General features: G+C 47.4%; 1 protein-coding gene across 3 annotated transcripts in view; it reads right to left on the reverse strand.

The window, feature by feature from the left end:
- Positions 1–430: 430 nt before the first annotated feature.
- Positions 431–20854, reverse strand: part of LOC136325029 (WASH complex subunit 1) — a 38272-nt gene continuing 17848 nt past the window's right edge. For all 3 annotated transcript variants that reach the window (XM_066258716.1, XM_066258718.1, XM_066258717.1), the window contains exons 3-11: positions 4616–4727; positions 4258–4404; positions 3940–4076; positions 3585–3720; positions 3210–3411; positions 2975–3136; positions 2229–2387; positions 1001–1069; positions 431–883 (exon numbers count right to left, since the gene is read on the reverse strand). In XM_066258716.1, the coding sequence (XP_066114813.1) occupies positions 744–883; positions 1001–1069; positions 2229–2387; positions 2975–3136; positions 3210–3411; positions 3585–3720; positions 3940–4076; positions 4258–4404; positions 4616–4727 (1264 nt within the window). In that variant the 3' untranslated portion in view covers positions 431–743. The remainder of the gene's footprint in view (positions 884–1000; positions 1070–2228; positions 2388–2974; positions 3137–3209; positions 3412–3584; positions 3721–3939; positions 4077–4257; positions 4405–4615; positions 4728–20854) is intronic.

Below are 20854 nucleotides of genomic sequence, written 5' to 3' on the forward strand. Positions count from 1 at the left end.
TTCCCCACTCCCAGGCCCCCGCTCTGGGAAGGCCACTCCCCTCCCCTGCCCTGCCATAGCCCTCCACAGCCTGTCCAGGTCCTGCCAGCCAGTGGCGCCTCTCCCTCTGTGCCACCTGCGCAAACTGCAGACACCTCTTCCCCTGACATCAGCAATTACAGCAAGGCCAGTAGGGTCTCAGCAGGACTATTTTAGGTACTGTCACTGAGACAGTTTTCCCTGGGTGAAAATATCCCTCCTTCCACCTGCTATGGCTGCCCCTCTGGACTACACCTCTCTTCTCTCCCTGACCCCAGAGAAAGGGGCCTGGGTTCACTGGGCACCCTGCCCCATTGCCAGGGACCAGGGGAGCAGGGCGGGCCCTGGCTCAGAGAGGTTTGCGTTCTGCACAGCTGTAGTTCCTTAACTAAAAGTGCACCGTCACTGGATGCTCAATTCTGCATTGTATTTCTTTATTGATTTGTGTACTGCTGAACCTCAAAGTCTCAGGGAAGAGAAGGCACGCTAGTGGAGGTGGGGGGAGCACAGGCCGAGAGTGAGGGCCCCCTCCCAGCACCCTCAGAAGGCAGCCTCCAGCTCCTGGATGGTCCAGGCACAGACCTGGGGTTGTCCTCCATGACCCCCACAAGCCCCATCCCTCTAGGGCAGCGGGGCTGAGAGGCCTGTAGCTAAGGAGCCCATCCCAGCGGTTTCCATGGAAGGGCAGGAGCCTCAGCCTGGGATTAGGGAGGAGCCGCCGAGCTCTAGGACTCCCAGTCGTCCTCGTCCTCCTCACCAGGAGGCTGCTGTGGTGGTGGCAGGGGTGGGATGGAGTCTGACATGCGGGAGAAGGCTCCTCCTGGCCCCTCGCTGGCCGCTGGCGCAGGTCCTCTCCCAGAGATGCCTGAGGGGTGAGGTGGAAGGTGAGAGGGGAGGTTTGGGGCCCAGTCCCTAGAGACTCTGGAAGAAAAAGGCAGAAAGTGCATGACACCAACACCCCGAATCCCCTGCTCTGTCCTACCTTTGCGCCTCATGACCAGCTTGTTAAAGAGATCCGACATCAAGTCCCCACCTTGGACTGTGGCTCTCACTGCAACAGGAAAGTCACGGTGAGGGAGGAGGAAGGGACCATGTATGAAACCTCCTGGTAACAACCTCAGGGTCACTCCATCTGTCCTTTTTCTTCACTACTGACACACCCCAGCCCTCCACAGCCACGCGTCACCACCAGCTCGTGGAGCTTCAGTCTGCCAGTGGACACAGCACCAGGGCACTGGAAAGGAAATGGCTGACATCTGAGTAACTGTCACAGCCACCCTGTGAGACAAAGGGGCGCGAATGAGCAGCCCCTTCGTATGGATGAGGAAACCAGCACAGAGAGGTTGCAGTCTGCCTGGGTCACAGTGCAAGCTCAGAAGCAAAGCTGGGACTCTACTCAGGACTGCTGACATCCAGGGCACTGCTGCTTATGCCTAGATGTTACATTTCTGCCAGTGTCACAGCAGAAGGAACCTATAACCCCAAGAGACAGAGAAGCAAGATTGAGCAACTCGCCCAGGTCCTCTGTTTCTAAAATATCTCTGGTCATGCCGATCAGGCAGTGGTGCCGTGGATAGAGCATCAGACTGGGATACAGAGGACCCAGGTTCGAAACTTTGAGGTCACTGGCTTGAGCAAGGGATCATAGACATGATCCTATGGTTGCTGGCTTAAGCCCAAACGTCACTGGCTTGAACCCAAGGTTTCTGGCTTGAGCAAGGGGTAACTGGCTCTACTGTAGCCACACGGTCAAGGCACATATGAGAAAGCAATCAATGAACAACTTAGGTGCCACAATGAAGAACTGATGATTCTCATCTCTCTCCCTTCCTTTCTGTCTGTCCCTCTCTTTGTCTCTCTGTCTGTCACAAAAATAAAAATAAAATAAAGTATCTCCGGTATTTGCTTAGGCAGCTAGCAGAGTATGAGAAGATTCTCTCTTGTCATTTGAGCTGGATGAGGCTCTGTGCTCTCCCAGCTTAGAGAAGAAGGTCCCACTCAGCAGCCCTAGAAGCCAGCAGGAACGCCATGCCCAGGAAGCAGAGACAGGATGCTAGGGAGGCCACCAGGGTTTCCAGCACATACCCTGCGGAGAGCAGGGGGCTGGCCTTTTGACACTGGGTGGCAAGGAGCACCCTGTTGGCATGGTGGTGGTTAGAAGAGGCGGGCCTTTTCTTGGAGCCCTACTGGAGGTGGTGTGGGGCCCTCACCTTGCTCCTGCTCCTTCTGTTTCTTCTTCTCTAGCTTGCGCTCCTTGACGCTGCGGAGCTTGGCCTTGCCGATGCCCCCAGCCTGGCGGATGGACTCCAGCAGAGTGGCCCGGCCCCTGGAGGGCTCCACCACTTCCTTGGGAGCTCCCTGGACTGGAGCTGGGGGCAGGGAAGGAAGGCCGCTCAGACAGGGCCAGGCTGTGGGACAGCCCTCAGCAGCCTGGCTGTGAGGAAGGCTCTTCCTGATGGATGCTGACTGGGTCCGCCTGAGCTCAGGAAGTCGTGTCCAGACACCCCGGTCCCTCTCCAATCCCCACCCTGCAGAGGGGGACTCTGGGAATTACTGCAGTGCCAAGTATCTAAATGTGACACATGATCCAACAAGTGCCACTTCTGGGTGGTGATGACTGGGAGACATATGAAAACTGAAATTCTGCACTTTATGGGACACGTGAATATTTTTTTGCTGTTTTCAATTATTTTAGTAGCTCCCCTTTTTCCATTGGCTGAAGGAGGACTGGGGGATTCCCAGACCTATCTGTCCAGGCTCCCTCTACCCTGGAGGATGGAGTTCTGGCACTCTACCCAATGGAACAAGATTTAAAATCAGAACTATTCTAAAGCTCTGGAATTTACGACCACTACACAAACATACTGAAAATTCTTCAAGGATCCACAATTAGAGGCACCCTCAACCAGCCCCCTGCCTCCCACATACGCACCCCCATCCTTGTTGCTGCTCCTACCTGAAGGAGACATGCTGCTGTCATCCTCCCTGGCACCTTGCCCTGGAGAGCCCACGGTCTGTGGTGAGGGGTGGGGTGGGGGGGCGCTGACCAGCACTTCTGGAGCTGGGGGCGGTGGGGGTGGTGGCGGTGGGGGTGCTGTTAGCACCCCATCTTCTAGGACTGAAACAAGTGTGAGAAATGTGAGCTGCCTTGGGAATAAAGTGGCCTGCCTCCCCTGCTGGCTCATGCTCACCTGGCTTAAAAGGCTCAGCCACCTCTGTGCGGAAGGTGGGCAGCTCTGGAACGGCACCAGGGGCAGAGGGGGCAATGCCGGGGCCCAGATCGGCGCTGTACATGAGGTCATCAGCGATGCCTGGCAGGTCGGGCAGGTAGGATGGCACGTCGATCTCGGGCACTTGGCCCAGGTCGGGCACATAGAAGTAGTTCTCTGGAACCTGCAGGACGAGGTGAGGCTGTGTGGGATGGGTGCTGCAGGGGTCATGGGCCCTGCAGTCCGACGGCTCGGGAGGGATAAGGGGCTCAACAGACACCTCGCCTAGAGAACCCTGGCAGGACCCCACCTCCTCATCCACTGTACCCCCTGCACCCAAGCACCAGCTGTCTCTACCTGTTGCTCCAGCTGCTCTCTCTTGCTGATGGACAAAGGGGCATCAAATAGCTTCTCCTCTGTCTCCGCCCCCAGCATCACATGGGTCTTTGTTACAGCACCAGCTAGGGGGTCCAGGAAGACATACTTTTTGTACCTGTAGAGGTGGGGTGGAGGTCAGGCAATCTGTCATCTGTCCTAGGCCCATGGCCCTGACCTACTTCATTGGGGGCCGCCATCAATCTGCACTGTGGATTCCCAGGCCTTACAGAGCAACTCAGGCTGCAGACTTCTGCTGCACCCGAGTCTGCTGCACCCTGCCCCCCCCCCCCCCACTGAGCATTCTAGGCCTCCCACTATCCCGCTCTGGCCATACAGGTTCTCAGTGGTGTTGAAGAGCAGCAGGGAGCTGACAGAGCTGATGTTGCTGGGAAGGCCCCCGAGCCCCTCCTCGGCCTCATCCTCAGGTTCCACCTTGGTGTTCACACACACAGGGAAGTATTTCAGCTTCTCCTGGGGGGGGTGGGGGACAGAAGGATGGTGGGTTTCAGGGCCAGACCAGTGACCCCCCACCCCATGCCGTCCAAATCCTCTTGGGGACAGAACTCTATGGTGGGCCCTCAGATGCTCCCTCACATCCAGGACTGCCACTGGTCAGCCCTGCAAGCGTGTGAACTGTGTGTGCCCATCAGACCTGCAGGGCCTGTTCATCCAGGGGGCGGTGCTTGCTCTGGACCCTGTGGCGGGGGCGTCTCTGCAGGCCAAAGTCCTGGGCCCCTGTGAAGATGGAACTGTACTCCTGCAGGCACTCTGGAGCTGGGTACTTGGCACTGGAGAACACCTGTGGACACAGGGAGAGTCGCACATCACTTTTTCAGGGGTCCCAAGAAGTTTCGAACAGCCTAGGGTTGGGGTGGGGGGACTCTGAGAAGGAGAGCTTGAGGTGTGGCTGGACAGTGAAAGTGAGGCCCTGGGCAACCTCAAAGGCACAGGGACTGGGTAGAGAACAGATATCTGCGACTGCCCACCAGCCACAGGGACATGTGGGCTACCTTGATGGCCTTCTTGCTGCCCTTGATCTTCTCAATCTTGGCCTCGGCTAAGGAGACCCTCTCCCCAATGGCCTGCAGCTGGCGCCGGCTCAGCTCCACCCTCTGGGAGATCCTGCCATGGAAAAAATGACAGGAGCTGGGGGCTGCTCCTCAAGCCCCTGCAGCCTCCTGCATTCCTCCTGCTTCTAACACCAAACCTGCAAAAAACCAGGGGCTTGAGCAAGGGTTCTTTTTTTTTTTTTTTTTTTTTTAATAATTTAAAAAAAAAATTTATTATTATTATTTTTTATTATTCATTTTAGAGAGGAGAGGGAGAGACAGAGAGAGAGAGAGAGAGAGAGAGAGAGACCGAAGGGGGGGAGGAGCTGGAAGTATCAACTCCCATATGTGCCTTGACCAGGCAAGCCCAGGGTTTTGAACCGGCGACCTCAGCATTTCCAGGTTGACGCTTTATCCACTGCGCCACCACAGGTCAGGCCGAGCAAGGGTTCTTAAAAAGACAGTGTTGGGCCTGACCAGGCGGTGGTGCAGTAGATAGAGCATAGGACTGGGATGCGTAGAACCCAGGTTCGAGACCCCGAGGTCGCTGGCTTGAGCATGGGCTCATCTGGCTTGAGCAAGGCTTACCAGCTTAAGCTCAAGGTTGGTGGCTTGAGCAAGGGGTCACTTGGTCTGCTGTAGCCCCCGGTCAAGGCACATATGAGAAAGCATCAATGAACTAAGGAGCCACAACAAAGAATTGATGTTTCTCATCTCTCTCCCTTCCTGTCTATCTGTCTCTGACACACACACACACACACACACACACACACACACACACACGAGGCAATGTTGGCCCTGGCTGGTTGGCTCAGTGGATAGAGCATCAGCCCAGCATGCAGATATCCCGGGTTCTATCCCCAGTCAGGGCTCACATGAGAAGTGACCCTCTGCTTCTCTTCCCCTCCATCTCCCCTTCTCTCCCTCTTCCCCCTCATAGCCACTGGCTTAGTTGATTCCAACATCAGCCCCACACAAGGGTTGGTGGGTGGATCCCGGTCTGGGCACATGCGGGAGTCTATCTCCCGTCCCCTCACTTAAAAAAAGGAAAAGAAAAAAAAAAGAATGTTACCTGCTTGTCAGGGTCAACCTTGGAACTGCCCAGGTAACCTTTCAAGGATTATGCAAGCGGAAGGGTCTAGGACTGCACTGGACCAAGCTCCTTGGAACTCTGGGTCAGGATGGGCAATTATCCTGGTCCCGAGCTGGTCCTGGACATGCCACCTGAAGACACGGTTCCACCTCCCGCTTTACAGCCTCAAGCTTAGGCAAGCAGAGACAGAACCGTCATGACTGTCAGGACACAATCACCTATTTACAGACTAAGAAACCAAAGTTCGGCAAAGCTGGGCCTGCCCTGACATGTGATAAACCGCTCGTGTAAGTACATCCCACACCCTAAGGTTCTCATGGTTGTGGTCTGGCTGCTCACCAGCCTCCACCCCACTCCTACCCCGATCAGTCAGCTGCAGTAACACTCACTGCCCTGCTATTCTCTGAACAGGCCAAACTCACTCTTGTCACGGGGCGTTGGCATCAGATGCAATGCCGTCCCTCAGTTGCCCACACGGCCAGCTCCTTCACTGCCTGAGCTCCCTCCTCCCTGAAGCCTTCCTGACCACAGAATCTGAAAAGGCTCCTGTCATTTTCCAACTTTCACCCACTTTACTTTCACATAGTGCCACTGACATTATGTGTCTCCTGTCTAACATGTGCTCCAAGGGACTGGGGACTCCGCTTTGTTCCCTGCGTATTCCCAGTGCCTAGAACAGTGCCTGGCACCTGCACAGGCCCCTCTGTGGGTACTGATGATTAACACCCAGGTGTCCTAAACGTAAATGCTCATGAGCCTCACTTACACTGTCCCCACATTATTCAGCAACAGCAAGAGGCTTCTCACTGCAGTGTTAACTCTGGCTCTCAGATGCCAGTGCATCCTCCCCATAAAGCTCCCCCTCTTCCAGGACCACCAGTTCCTGGCCAGGACCACCACGTTCCACATTCAGAGCAGTCACATCTCCGCATCCAGCTGGCAGAAGTAGCACACAGTGAGGCAGGAGAAACCTAGGGACCACCCTCCTCCTCATGTGACACAGGGAGGGGAACAGGTTGGCCAGGAGAGTGCTCAGGCTCCCTGTCCCACCTCCTCTGAAGCTGAACTTCCCTCCCCTTCCTGTGAAGCCAGGCAGGCCCACCGCCCTGTGGCACTGCCCTGGTTCCTCACCATCAGATCAGCATGCCAGTCTGCACACCAGTCCAGACTGCCGCAGGAGGACGCACCTACTCCAGCCCCGTAACTGCTCTTTCTCCGCCCCTCGCCTGTCCTGTCCCCTGGCACAGCAGACCCTGACCCTGGGCTCTTCACCTTCATCTTCTCCACTCCCAGGCATCATTCACAGGGATAATTAAGAATGATCTGCTAGGGGGGTGGGGGGGCGAGGAAGGAGAGAGAGGGGGTGGAGGGAGGGAAGGGGCACAAAGAAAACCAGATAGAAGGTGACAGAAGACAATTTGACTTTGGGTGAGGGGTATGCAACATTATCAAATGTCAAAATAATCTGGAGATGTTTTCTCTGAACATATGTACCCTGATTTATCAATGTCACTGCCTTAAAATTAAAAAAAAAAAAAAAAAGAATGATCTGCTAATTACGCCAGCAGCTGACTGAGTGCTTCTTAACCTTGGGAGTCACCAGGTGCCAATCAGTAGAAGGGGGGAAGAAAGGGAAGGATAAAGGAAGGGCTGACAGAGCGGAAGAAGGAAGTGAGGAAAAGAGGGAAAAAGGAAAAGTGTGGGGCAGGTGGAAAGAAGGAAGGAAAAGAAGAGGAGAGGAAAAGAAGGGAAGAGGTAAGAAGTAGAAAGACAAAGACAGTGACGTCACGGAAATGGCGCCGTGAGCAGCGCGTCCGACAGCTCTCCCCTAAATCACAACAAATTTATCAACTAGAAACAGAAAAATTTATCCTCGGAGCATTCCGGAGTTCCACACAAACTGATAGCGAAAGGACTGTTATCACTTGAATCTGAGAGACGAGGGTGTGGAGGAATCTACCACAGGGACGTTCTTTCAAACCGCAAGGAAGTGCGCCTGTGGTGAGTCAGCCCATATACTTGGAAACCGCGAGCAGCCGCGCGCCCGGTCCGGTTGAGCACCGCTGACGTTCCCAGCGGCCCGCACACTGCGAGTGGGGGTCGCCGGCCACCGGTGCCCGGAGCGCCCCATTCGCGCGCGTGCTTTGGGCATTCCACGCGCCCAGGGCGCCCTGCTGGCCCGCACACCCAGGGGGCTCCATTATCCTGCGCCTGGTGCGGTCCAGCCGCCAGCGGCGGGGCGAGCAGGAGAGGCTTGGGAGATTCTCTCCGTGGGCGGGGCACCTCACCCAGCCATTCAAGCTAACAATCAAGCGTTGGGGCAGGGGTGCGCGCAGGCAGCCTAAAATACCTTCGGAAGCACAGCTGCGACCCAATCACTGAAATTAGCTTAACCCATGAAATCTGCGCACCCTCGGTTCTAATTGATAAGATCTCTCTCAGTTCAGCGATCCAAGACAAGAGGCGTGATATTTTTTAGTGCCTCTCGCTAAAGGGGCGGGGGCAACTTCTGATTGATAGAGCCTCCATATTCAGGGATAAACGCTAACAAGAAGGACTTGGCAGATAATAAGGTCTATACTACACTAGTCGTAAGCAGAGACTAGTGCCTCTTCTTCCCTGCAAAAACAGGCTACAAAGTGTGGAAAGCCTGGGTTGAGAGGTCCAACTAAATGATAGGCGCTGAACAGTCACCTTGACAACAATTGACTCCCACCCCCGCCTGATTACACTGGAGGCCCTGACTCTCAGAGCCTTTCCCAAAGCCTTGCACTGAATGGGGATAGAGTGGGGATTTCCCAGCTCTTTGAGCCTCTTACTCCCCAGGCACAAGCAGTTGCAGCCTTATAGCTGGATCACCAGGCTGCTAATTCAGAAAGGGGGGACTAGGAGAGAGAATCCAGGAAAGCAAACTCTCTCATCGTTGGACCCTGCAAACGCCAACAAGCCTTTACTTCCAGCAAGACTAAAGCCAATTATATGACATTGCCATAGAATCCCATCAACTGCAAATCCCTACCTAAGAGTGACACAGGGGCAGAGCCTGGGGTACAGAGTCACCGACCAGGAAGAGGGAGAGAAAAGAAAAAGGAAGAAGTTAACCTCTCAAAATCAAGAAAAACCCACAGACTTTACAACTTGATCCACTAATTTTTTTTTTTTGTTGTTGTTGTTTGTTTCTTCTATCTTTTTGCCTTTATTTCCTCCACCTCGGTCCTTCTATTCTCTGCCCATCTTATGCTTCCCCTTTCTTGAACTACACTACCCATGAGTGTTGCATTTTATTTTTCTTCTTTATCCTCACCCTCCTTTAAGGTTATACTCCAAAACACTTAACTCTCACTCTCTCCTCTTTTGTTTGTTTTTTTTTTTTGTCTTGCTTTATTTTATTTTTTTCTCTTCCTATTTTATTTCTTCCTTCGTTTTTCTCTTTTTCTTATTTTTTCCTTTCTATTCGTTTTTTCTTTTCTCATTTTACTTTCCTCCCATATAATCCTCAGTCACAAACAAATTAGTTAATTTGGGACTCAAGGCTTTTTTTTGGCTTTATTTCTCTGTTTTGCTTTTGTTTTTATTTTTTTTTTCTTGTTTGTTTATTTTTGTGGCATTTTGGGTCCTCCCAACCCAAGGTCTCCATTGTATTTAGTCTTCGCTCCACTTAATACAACAGATTTTTACTTATTATTTTTATTTTTTCTTCTTTATTATTCTTTTTTGGTCCTTTTTTCTGGTTCCCTCTTATCCCTCTCATTATATCTCTTAGTTGACCATCACTTACAAGCAAATCATCTTATGCTTGTCTAAGATTTTCTTCCTTTTTTTTTTTTTTTTTTGCATTTAGTAGGTCCCTACTCCCTTTTTTTTGCCCCTTGAACTCTTCACCCCAAATCAGGCCCTCCATTATAGGCACGATATTTCCCTGAGGAGGGGAGAGGAGGGAAAGAGAAGAGAGAAAAAAAGGGGGAAATAATAAATTATTACTGTTTTTTTTTGTGGGGTGTTTTACCTTTTTTTTTTTTACTTTTTACTCTTTATTAATTCTAATTAGTGCTATCAATAAGATCACCCTCAGATGCCGATAAGAAAGAGGAAATCGAATATTATGGATACAAAAGAAAGAGAGGTAACACAAATAGATGTGGAAAAATCTATGGAGAAAAGACTTAACATATTGGAAGCCTTGGAGCTAAATGACAGAGAATTTAAAATAGAAATCTTAAAAATACTCAGAGATATACAAGAAAACACAGAAAGGCAATATAGGGAGATCAGAAAACAACTCAATGAACACAAAGAATATATTACCAAGGAAATTGAAACTATAAAAACAAATCAAACAGAAATGAAAAACTCAATTCACGAGCTGAAAAACGAGGTAACAAGCTTAGCTAACAGAACAGCCCAGATTGAGGATAGGATTAGTGAAATAGAAGACAAACAACTTGAGGCACAACAGAGAGAAGAAAGAGACTCAAAAATAATAAAAAACGGGAAAGCCCTACAGGAATTGTCTGACTCCATCAGAAAGAATAACATAAGAATAATAGGTATATCAGAGGGAGAAGAGAAAGAAAATGGAATGGAGAATATACTCAAACAAATAATAGACGAGAACTTCCCAAGCCTGTGCAAGGAACTAAAGCCTCAAATTCAAGAAGCAAACAGAACACCAAGTTTTCTTAACCCCAACAAACCCACTCCAAGGCACATCATAATAAAGATGACACAAACCAATGACAAAGAAAAAATTCTCAAGGCAGCCAGGGAAAAGAAGAGTACAACATATAAAGGAAGGCCTATTAGATTATCATCAGATTTCTCAACAGAAACTCTACAAGCTAGAAGAGAGTGGACCCCAATATTTAAAGCCCTGAAAGAGAGGAACTTTCAGCCAAGAATACTATACCCATCAAAGCTATCCTTCAAGTATGAAGGAGATATAAAAACATTCACAAATACGGAAAAGATGAGAGAATTTATCAACAGAAAGCCCCCACTCCAGGAAATACTAAAGGCGGTTTTCCAACCAGATTCAAAGAACAAAAGAAAACAACACCACAAGTAACAGCTCCACCAAGAACACAATAAAACCAAACTTAAACTGTGACAACAAAGGAAAAAAAGGGGGGAGAGGATGGAGATTAACAGTAGCAAAGGATGATGAAGTGCAGAAATACTTATAAGATAGGGTACTACAATGAATATGGTAGGTACCCTTTTCATTACTTAATGGTAACCACCCTTAAAAAAACCACCACAAAAACACTTGACTTAAAAAAGGTAGCAACAGAGGAAAGAAGTATGGAACACAAACAAACAAAAACAAATGATAGAAAAACAAAAGAGAAGAATCAAACTAGATACAAAACTAACAGAAAGCAATTTATAAAATGGCAGTAGGGAACCCACAAGTGTCAATAATTACACTAAATGTAAATGGATTAAACTTACCAATAAAAAGACACAGAGTAGCAGAATGGATTAAAAAAGAAAATCCAACTATATGCTGCCTACAAGAAACACATCTAAGCAACAAGGATAAAAACAAATTCAAAGTGAAAGGCTGGAAAACAATACTCCAAGCAAACAACACCCAAAAAAAAGCAGGCGTAGCAATACTCATATCTAATAATGCTGACTACAAAACCGAAAAAGTACTCAGAGACAAAAATGGTCATTTCATAATGATTAAGGGGAAGCTGAATCAAGAAGACATAACAATCCTTAATATATATGCACCAAACCAAGGAGCACCAAAATATATAAGACAGCTACTTATTGACCTTAAAACAAAAACTAACAAAAATACAATCATACTTGGAGACCTCAATACACCGCTGACGGCTCTAGATCGGTCATCCAAACAGAGAATCAATAAAGATATAGTGGCCTTAAATGAAATACTAGAACACCTGGATATAATAGACATCTACAGGACACTTCATCCCAAAGCGACAGAGTATACATTTTTCTCTAGTGTACATGGAACATTCTCAAGAATTGACCATATGTTGGGCCACAAAGAAAATATCAGCAAATTTAGAAAAACTGAAATTGTACCAAGCATATTTTCTGATCATAAAGCCTTGAAACTAGAATTCAACTGCAAAAAAGAGGGGGAAAAACCCACAAAAATTTGGAAACTAAACAACATACTTCTAAAAAATGAACGGGTCAAAGAAGAAATAAGCGCAGAAATCAAAAGATATATACAGACAAATGAAAATGAAAATACGACATATCAGAATCTCTGGGATGCAGCAAAAGCAGTAATAAGAGGAAAGTTCATATCACTTCAGGCCTATATGAAAAAACAAGAGAGAGCCGAAGTAAACCACTTAACTTCACACCTTAAGGAACTAGAAAAAGAAGAACAAAGACAACCCAAAACCAGCCGAAGAAAGGAGATAATAAAAATCAGAGCAGAAATAAATGAAATAGAGAACAGAAAAACTATAGAAAAAATCAATAAAACAAGGAGCTGGTTCTTTGAAAAGATCAACAAAATTGACAAACCCTTGGCAAGACTCACCAAGGAAAAAAGACACAGGACTCAAATAAATAAAATCCAAAATGAAAGAGGAGAGATCACCACAGACATCATAGATATACAAAGAATTATTGTAGAATACTATGAAAAATTATATGCCACCAAATACAACAATCTAGAAGAAATGGATAAATTCCTAGAACAATACAACCTTCCTAGACTGAGTCATGAAGAAGCAGAAAGCCTAAACAGACCAATCAGCAGGGAGGAAATAGAAAAAACTATTAAAAATCTCCCCAAAAATAAAAGTCCAGGCCCAGACGGTTATACTAGTGAATTCTATCAAACATTCAAAGAAGACTTGGTTCCTATTCTACTCAAAGTCTTCCAAAAAATTGAAGAAGAAGCAATACTTCCAAACACATTTTATGAGGCCAACATAACCCTCATACCAAAACCAGGCAAGGATGGCACAAAGAAAGAAAACTACAGACCAATATCTCTAATGAATACAGATGCTAAAATACTAAACAAAATACTGGCAAACCGAATACAACAACATATTAAAAAAATAATACATCATGATCAAGTGGGATTCATCCCAGAATCTCAAGGATGGTTCAACATACGCAAAACGGTTAACGTAATACACCATATCAACAAAACAAAGAACAAAAACCACATGATCTTATCAATAGATGCAGAAAAGGCTTTTGATAAAATACAACACAATTTTATGCTTAAGACTCTCAACAAAATGGGTATAGAAGGAAAATATCTCAACATGATAAAGGCCATATATGATAAACCATCAGCCAACATCCTATTAAATGGCATAAAACTGAGGACTTTCTACCTTAAATCAGGAACAAGACAGGGTTGTCCACTCTCTCCACTCTTATTCAACGTGGTGCTAGAAGTTCTGGCCAGAGCAATCAGACAAGACAAAGAAATAAAAGGCATCCATATCGGAAAAGAAGAAGTAAAGCTATCACTTTTTGCTGATGATATGATCCTATACATCGAAAACCCGAAGGACTCCACAAAAAGATTATTAGAAACAATAAACCAATACAGTAAGGTCGCAGGATACAAAATTAACATACAAAAGTCCATAGCCTTTCTATATGCCAACAATGAAATATTAGAAAACGAACTCAAAAAAATAATCCCCTTCACGATTGCAACAAAAAAAATAAAATACCTAGGAATAAACATAACAAAGAACGTAAAGGACCTATATAATGAAAATTACAAAGCATTGTTAAGGGAAATCGAAAAAGATACAATGAGATGGAAAAATATTCCTTGTTCTTGGATAGGAAGAATAAATATAATCAAAATGGCCATATTACCCAAAGCAATATACAAATTTAATGCAATTCCCATCAAAATCCCTATGAGATTTTTTAAAGAAATGGAACAAAAAATCATCAGATTTATATGGAACTATAAAAAACCCCGAATAGCCAAAACAATCCTAAGGAAAAAGAATGAAGCTGGGGGCATTACAATACCTGACTTTAAACTATATTAAAGGGCCACGATAATCAAAACAGCATGGTATTGGCAAAAAAAGAGACACTCAGACCAATGGAACAGAATAGAAAGCCCAGAAATAAAACCACATATATATGGTCAAATAATCTTTGATAAAGGGGCCAACAACACACAATGGAGAAAAGAAAGCCTCTTCAACAAATGGTGTTGGGAAAACTGGAAAGCCACATGCAAAAGAATGAAACTCGACTACAGCCTGTCCCCGTGTACTAAAATTAATTCAAAATGGATCAAAGACCTAAATATAAGACCTGAAACAATAAAGTACATAGAAGAAGACATAGGTACTAAAATCATGGACCTGGGTTTTAAAGAACATTTTATGAACTTGACTGCAATGGCAAGAGAAGTGAAGGCAAAGATAAATGAATGGGACTACATCAGAATTAAAAGTTTTTGCTCAGCAAGAGAAACTGATATCAAAATAGACAGCCAACTATATGGGAACTGATATTTTCAAACGACAGCTCAGATAAGGGCCTAATATCCAAAATTTACAAAGAACTCATAAAACTCAACAACAAACAAACAAACAATCCAATAAAAAAATGGGAAGAGGACATGAACAGACACTTCTCCCAGGAAGAGATACAAATGGCCAACAGATATATGAAAAGATGCTCAGCTTCATTAGTTATTAGAGAAATGCAAATCAAAACTACAATGAGATACCACCTCACACCTGTTAGATTAGCTATTATCAACAAGACGGGTAATAGCAAATGTTGGAGAGGCTGTGGAGAAAAAGGAACCCTCATTCACTGTTGGTGGGACTGTAAAGTAGTACAACCATTATGGAGGAAAGTATGGTGGTTCCTCAAAAAACTGAAAATAGAACTACCTTATGACCCAGCAATACCTCTACTGGGTATATACCCCAAAACCTCAGAAACATTGATACGTGAAGACACATGTAGCCCCATGTTCATTGCAGCACTGTTCACAGTGGCCAAGACATGGAAACAACCAAAAAGCCCTTCAATAGAAGACTGGATAAAGAAGATGTGGCACATATACACTATGGAATACTACTCAGCCATAAGAAATGATGACATCAGATCATTTACAGCAAAATGGTGGGATCTTGATAACATTATACGAAGTGAAATAAGTAAATCAGAAAAAAACAAGAACTACATGATTCCATACATTGGTGGAACATAAAAATGAGACTAAGAGACATGGACAAGAGTGTGGTGGTTACCAAGGGTCGGGGGGGAGGGAGGACATGGGAGGGAGGGAGGGAGAGAGTTAGGGAGAGGGGGAGGGGCACAGAGAACTAGATAGAGGGTGACGGAGGACAATCTGACTTTGGGCGAGGGGTTTGCAACATAATTTGATGACAAAATAACCTAGACATGTTTTCTTTGAATATATGTACCCTGATTTATTAATGTCATCCCATTACCATTAATAAAAAATTTATTAAAAAAAAAAAAAAAAAAAAAAAGACAAAGACAGAAAAGGAAAAAGCTTTGCAGACAAGCCCTGGCTGGTTGGCTCAGCGGTAGAGCGTCGGCCTAGCGTGTGGAGGACCTGGGTTCGATTCCCGGCCAGGGCACACAGGAGAAGCGCCCATTTGCTTCTCCACCCCTCCGCTGTGCCTTCCTCTCTGTCTCTCTCTTCCCCTCCCGCAGTCAAGGCTCCATTGGAGCAAAGATGGCCCGGGCGCTGGGGATGGCTCTGTGGCCTCTGCCTCAGGCGCTAGAGTGGCCCTGGTCGCAACATGGCGACGCCCAGGATGGGCAGAGCATCGCCCCTGGTGGGCGTGCCGGGTGGATCCTGGTCGGGGGCATGCGGGAGTCTTTCTGACTGTCTTTCCCTGTTTCCAGCTTCAGAAAAATGCAAAAAAAAAAAAAAAAAAAAAAGCTTTGCAGACAAAATGGACCCTTTCCCAGGAGGTAGAATGGAGACAGGCAAGAGCTGCAGCTTCTCTGGGGGGCTGATGTGGTGCTGACAGGAATGGCAAGTGACAGCACCCCAAACTCCCATGCAGAATCTGTCCAGCTCCTCTTCCCTGTCACCACAACACCCTCTGCCTCAACCTCTAAGTCTTGTGAAGCAGGTGATGTCTCTGGGCAGGTATTTTGGGCCTGGCTTCACCCAGGTGAAGACGGGGTAGGTGAGAGAGAGCTGTAGGCAGGAAGAAAAGTGATAGAAACATAAATTCCAAACTGCCCTCTTGATGTTCCCTTATCTGTCAGACCTCACCCTTACTGGCACAAGAGACAGAGGAATTCCAAGAAGCTGGCAAGCCCCCCAAGAAGGAGCATTCCGGACATACCAGGATTTTTTTTTTTTTTTTGGTATTTTTCTGAAGCTGGAAATGGGGAGAGACAGTCAGACAGACTCTCGCATGCACCCGACCGGGATCCACCCGGCACGCCACCAGGGGCGATGCTCTGCCCACCAGGGGGCGATGCTCTGCCCTTCCGGGGCGTCGCTCTGTTGTGACCAGAGCCACTCTAGCGCCTGGGGCAGAGGCCAAGGAGCCATCCCCAGCGCCCGGGCCATCTTTGCTCCAATGGAGCCTTGGCTGCAGGAGGGGAAGAGAGAGACAGAGAGGAAGTAGAGGGGGTGGGGTGGAGAAGCAGATGGGCGCCTCTCCTGTGTGCCCTGGCTGGGAATCGAACCCAGGACCCCTGCACGCAGGCCGACGCTCTACCACTGAGCCAACTGGCCAGGGCCCAGACATACCAGGACTTTTGATTCAACACCCACTTTGCTGGAGATTCTCCCTTATCCTATAAATTTGTCCCCCTAGCTTGTACTGGTGCCTTTCTCCCCGAAGTGCCCGGCAGGGTTCCTTTCTTCCTTTCAGTAAAGCCTGTTACTCTGGTCTTTCGGACTCCCATGGATTCCAACATTTGGTGCTGAAACCCGGGACAGGGTACTAACTGCCCTGACGATTCCTCTTTGCCGTCCAAACTTACATCCAGGGAAGCAATGGGCAGCGGCAGCTCATCCCGGGCTTACTCCCTGATTCTGTTTGGACATATAATTGTAGGTTGATTGGCCGGCAGTCTAACCCTGTCCTGAACCCTGCCGGACCAGAAAGGTAAGGAGTTTCTCCCTCCCCCTTCCTCGGTTGGCCTCCAAATTTCTCTCCAAAACACCCCTTCCTGGTCGGACGATTCTGACTTCAGATCCCATACCTACGAGTGGTCTGCCTCTACTCCTCTACAGGACTTCTACTAAAGTCTAGGCGCACCTAGCCAGGTCCCTCTCCTACGTCCCAGGATCTCAGCCTTGGAGTGACGACCTCTTTCTTGTCTGAGACTCTCTTTCTACGGAGATTTTCTCCTCTCGGAACTGTGACTGAAGGCGGGACGCCCCCTTCTCTCACCAGTCTCCTCTACTGTGGGCTCCTCTCAGTCCAAACTGTGCAGCCAGGCTCCCATCGGAACATGGGCTCCTCCCAATCTCAGGCCTCAGAGACTACTCTACTCCTTTGGGACTACTTCTTCGGGACTCCTCTACTCCTTCGGGACTCGCCCTACTCTCTGAGGTTCACAGTTTGGGAGGTTTCTACTCTGAGTGGCTAGCTTCTATGGACTTCCTCGAAAGTCTAGGCGCCTAGCCAGGTTGCTTTCTACCACCATTACAATATCCTAAAAAATCTTGACAACTTTTGCCACCGGACAGGGAGGGCATCAGAGATTCTTTAAGTGCAGGCTTTCTTCTCCCTTCGCTCCTGTCCTTAATCACTATGCCACTTGTTCTACACGCAGGCCGTTTTTGGCCAAAGAAACCTCACCTAAACCTCTGCTCCTAATCTCTCCTCCACGGACTCCCAACTCTCTCCCCTCCTGCCTGACCCCTAGGGGCACCCCTCTCTGGTCCCTCTGCAAATCTCTTCGCTCAAGTCTCTTCCCTCCAGAAAGCCTCCTCCCTTCGCAGGATCCTGTTTTCTCATTCACCTGCAAATAGCAGTCTTTCTTCTCCCCTGCTGGCCAGGGCCCCTCCCTTCTACACTGTGTTCTTAAACTCCTCCTCCCTCCTTACAGACTGGCAGCTCTGTCTCTTTGTCTTCTTTGACCCATCCTCCCCCCTCCCCAAAGACTGACTGTGCCTTCCACTACCCCTCATCCTCTCCCCTCTCCTCAGAGCTCTAAATCTTTTGACTCCTCTGACCACATGGCACCACCACCAGCACTTTAATCTCCTCCTCCTCCTCTTCCTGCAGATTCTGACCCTCCTTCTTTTCCATCCAGCTGCTCACTGTCCATCCGTCTGCTTTCTCTCTTCCTCCCCTCTATGCTGGCAACTCCCTGCCATCTTGAAAAGCTTAAAAAAACAGAATTGTCTATTGAGCAGTGTGAGTAATCTGTTCTGTCTCTTTGTTTATCAGAAAATATCTCTAGTATAATTTTAATTGAAACAAGTAAAGCGCACTCATTTAAATTCCTTAATTCATAATGTGTATCTGAAGTCTTTGTTTAATGTGAAACTGTGTCTATTTCTAAGGCTTTAAACCAATAATTAAGCCGCCTCTTAAATCAAGGCTTACTCATCACCACGGACTCTCCCTGCAATACCCCATCCTTCTTGTTCAAAAACCTTCAGGGGCTTATTGTCTCGTACAAGCCTTATACCTAATCAATGAAGCAGTAATTCCCCTCCATCCAGTAGTCCCTAATCTCTACAGGTTACTGTCACACATTCCCTCAAACATCACTCACTTCACAATCCTGAACCTCATGAATGCCTTCTTTGCCATTCCTCTACACCCTGACTCTTACTTTCTGTTTGCATTCACCTGGACTGACCCGGACACTAATGCAGCCCAGCAACTTATGCGAACTGTCTTACCCCAGGGATTCAGAAACAGCCCACACCTGTTTGAATTTAGCTCAAAACTAGTACTCTCTTACAATATATAGATAACCTACTCTTCTGCAGCCCCTCCCTGCCTGCCTCAAGGAGCCACACTGCCATCCTTCTTAACTTCCTCACTGTGAAGGGATATTGTGTCTTCTCTGCTAAGGCTCAACTTTATTCTCAGTCCCTAGTCTATCTAGGCATCGCCTTAACCCCCACCACCTGAGGTCTCACCCTAGATTGAACTCAGACCCTCCGCAGTCTCCAACCACCTACCACCACAAATCAAATCCTTTCTTCCCTTGGTCTAATAGGCTTCTTTAGACACTGGATTCCCAGTTTTGCTCTCTTAGTCAAGCCTCTCAGTGAGATCTTCTGAGCATGGCTTTTAAGGTCTATAATGGCCAAGGAAGTAACAAAAAAGGCAAATAAGGCCCAAAAGAGGACAGGAAATACCAGCTTTTGGCATTCGCTCTTAAAGGCTCCAGTGACCTAAAGGGCTTCGTAGGATTCCATCAGGGCCCTGCTCCAGAGTGGAAAGAAAGGTCAGTGAACTGAAGCCTGCCAGGCTTCCCGGCCCCATCAAGGGACACACCTTTGCTGTGGAAAGAGGGACAGCAGAAGGTAAGCTGCCCCCTTGCTCCACAGAGGGAGGGTTCAGTGTCTTCTAGCCCTGCTCTAGCTACCTGTGACCTGACCTTGCCCAACATGCTGGGAATTGCCACTGAAGGCCCAAGGACATCGTTCATGAGTCTAAGGTATTTCTTCCAAGTAGCAGATAAACTAATCTCATTTCTTGTAAATACAAGGGCCATCCACTATGCCTTGCCTGAATATTTGAGTTTTATTTATCCCTCAAAGATCTCTACTGTGGGTATTGACAGTCTAATTTTGTTGCTTTATTTAATGTATAGTATCTCCTTTATTCCTCTTGTCTCAATGCCCATGCCTATTGTAGGCTGAGACCTGCTGCTAATTCCAGCTAGAAGCAGTAGTCACTAGGACTTAAACTCTAATTGCAAAGTGTATAGATGTAACCACCCTTTCTCTAAGTACTTGCAGGATTTACAGGTTACTCAAAAAACTATTCAAAGACTGTCCAAGAGGTGCTTCCAGCATTACATCACCCAAGGACTGACTTTCACGTGGACAGGTCCACACACTGTGATCTCACAGCTGCTAAGGGCAGCTCTTTCCTCCACCCTGACCATCTAGAGCAGGGGTCCCCAAACTTTTTACACAGGGGGCCAGTTCACTGTCCCTCAGACCGTTGGAGGGCCGGACTATAAAAAAAACTATGAACAAATCCCTAAGCACACTGCACATATCTTATTTTAAAATAAAAAAACAAAACGGGAACAAATACAATATTTAAAATAAAGAACAAGTAAATTTAAATCAACAAACTGACCAGTATTTCAATGGGAACTATGCTCCTCTCACTGACCACCAATGAAAGAGATGCCCCTTCCAGAAGTGCGGCAGGGGCCGGATAAATGGCCTCAGGGGGCCGCATGCGGCCCGCAGTTTGGGGACCCCTGATCTAGAGCTCAGAAACAGAGAAACAAAACCGACCCCTTGTCTGTCTATTTTCTATTCACCTCTCAGCCTGCCTCACCCAATCAGGGGCTTTCTACTCGTGTGGGACCAACACCTATATGTGTCTCCCTACTAATTGGACAGAAACCTGTACCCTAACCTATCTCACCCCAAATATCAACTTAATCCCACCCCACGAGCCTCTCCCAGTTCCTAGTACATTACCCATCAATCTAAGGACCCCCTTAGTACAAGTAATCCCTCTTCTTATTGCTTTAGAAATATCTACAGAAGTAGGTCTAGGGGCAGGGGGACTGGCCACTTCCCTGTCTTATTCCTACTCTCTCTCTCTCTCTCTCTCTCTCTCTGAAGCCCAGCGAATTTATAAACATGGAATCTGTGGTTTCACACAAGCTGGGTGTCTTGACTATTGCCTTTCATTGGTCCACTCACTCTCCAATTTATTTTTCTAAATTTTGAACCCTGTCTCTTACGTTTGTTCACTAGTTTCTTACAGAACTGCATGCAGACCTTTGCCAATCAGAAAATTGAAAAAATCTACCTAACCCTACACACCAACCCTGAAACCTGCCCATGCGAAACAGAAAAATCTGAAACCCTATATCAGCAAACCTCCTAAATTCTGTCTTTCAACCCCTACAGGTCCCCTAACCCTAAAGCTCTCCCGTATCCTTGA

Source organism: Saccopteryx bilineata, chromosome 2 (genome assembly GCF_036850765.1).
Source record: "Saccopteryx bilineata isolate mSacBil1 chromosome 2, mSacBil1_pri_phased_curated, whole genome shotgun sequence".
Lineage (NCBI taxonomy): Eukaryota > Metazoa > Chordata > Mammalia > Chiroptera > Emballonuridae > Saccopteryx > Saccopteryx bilineata.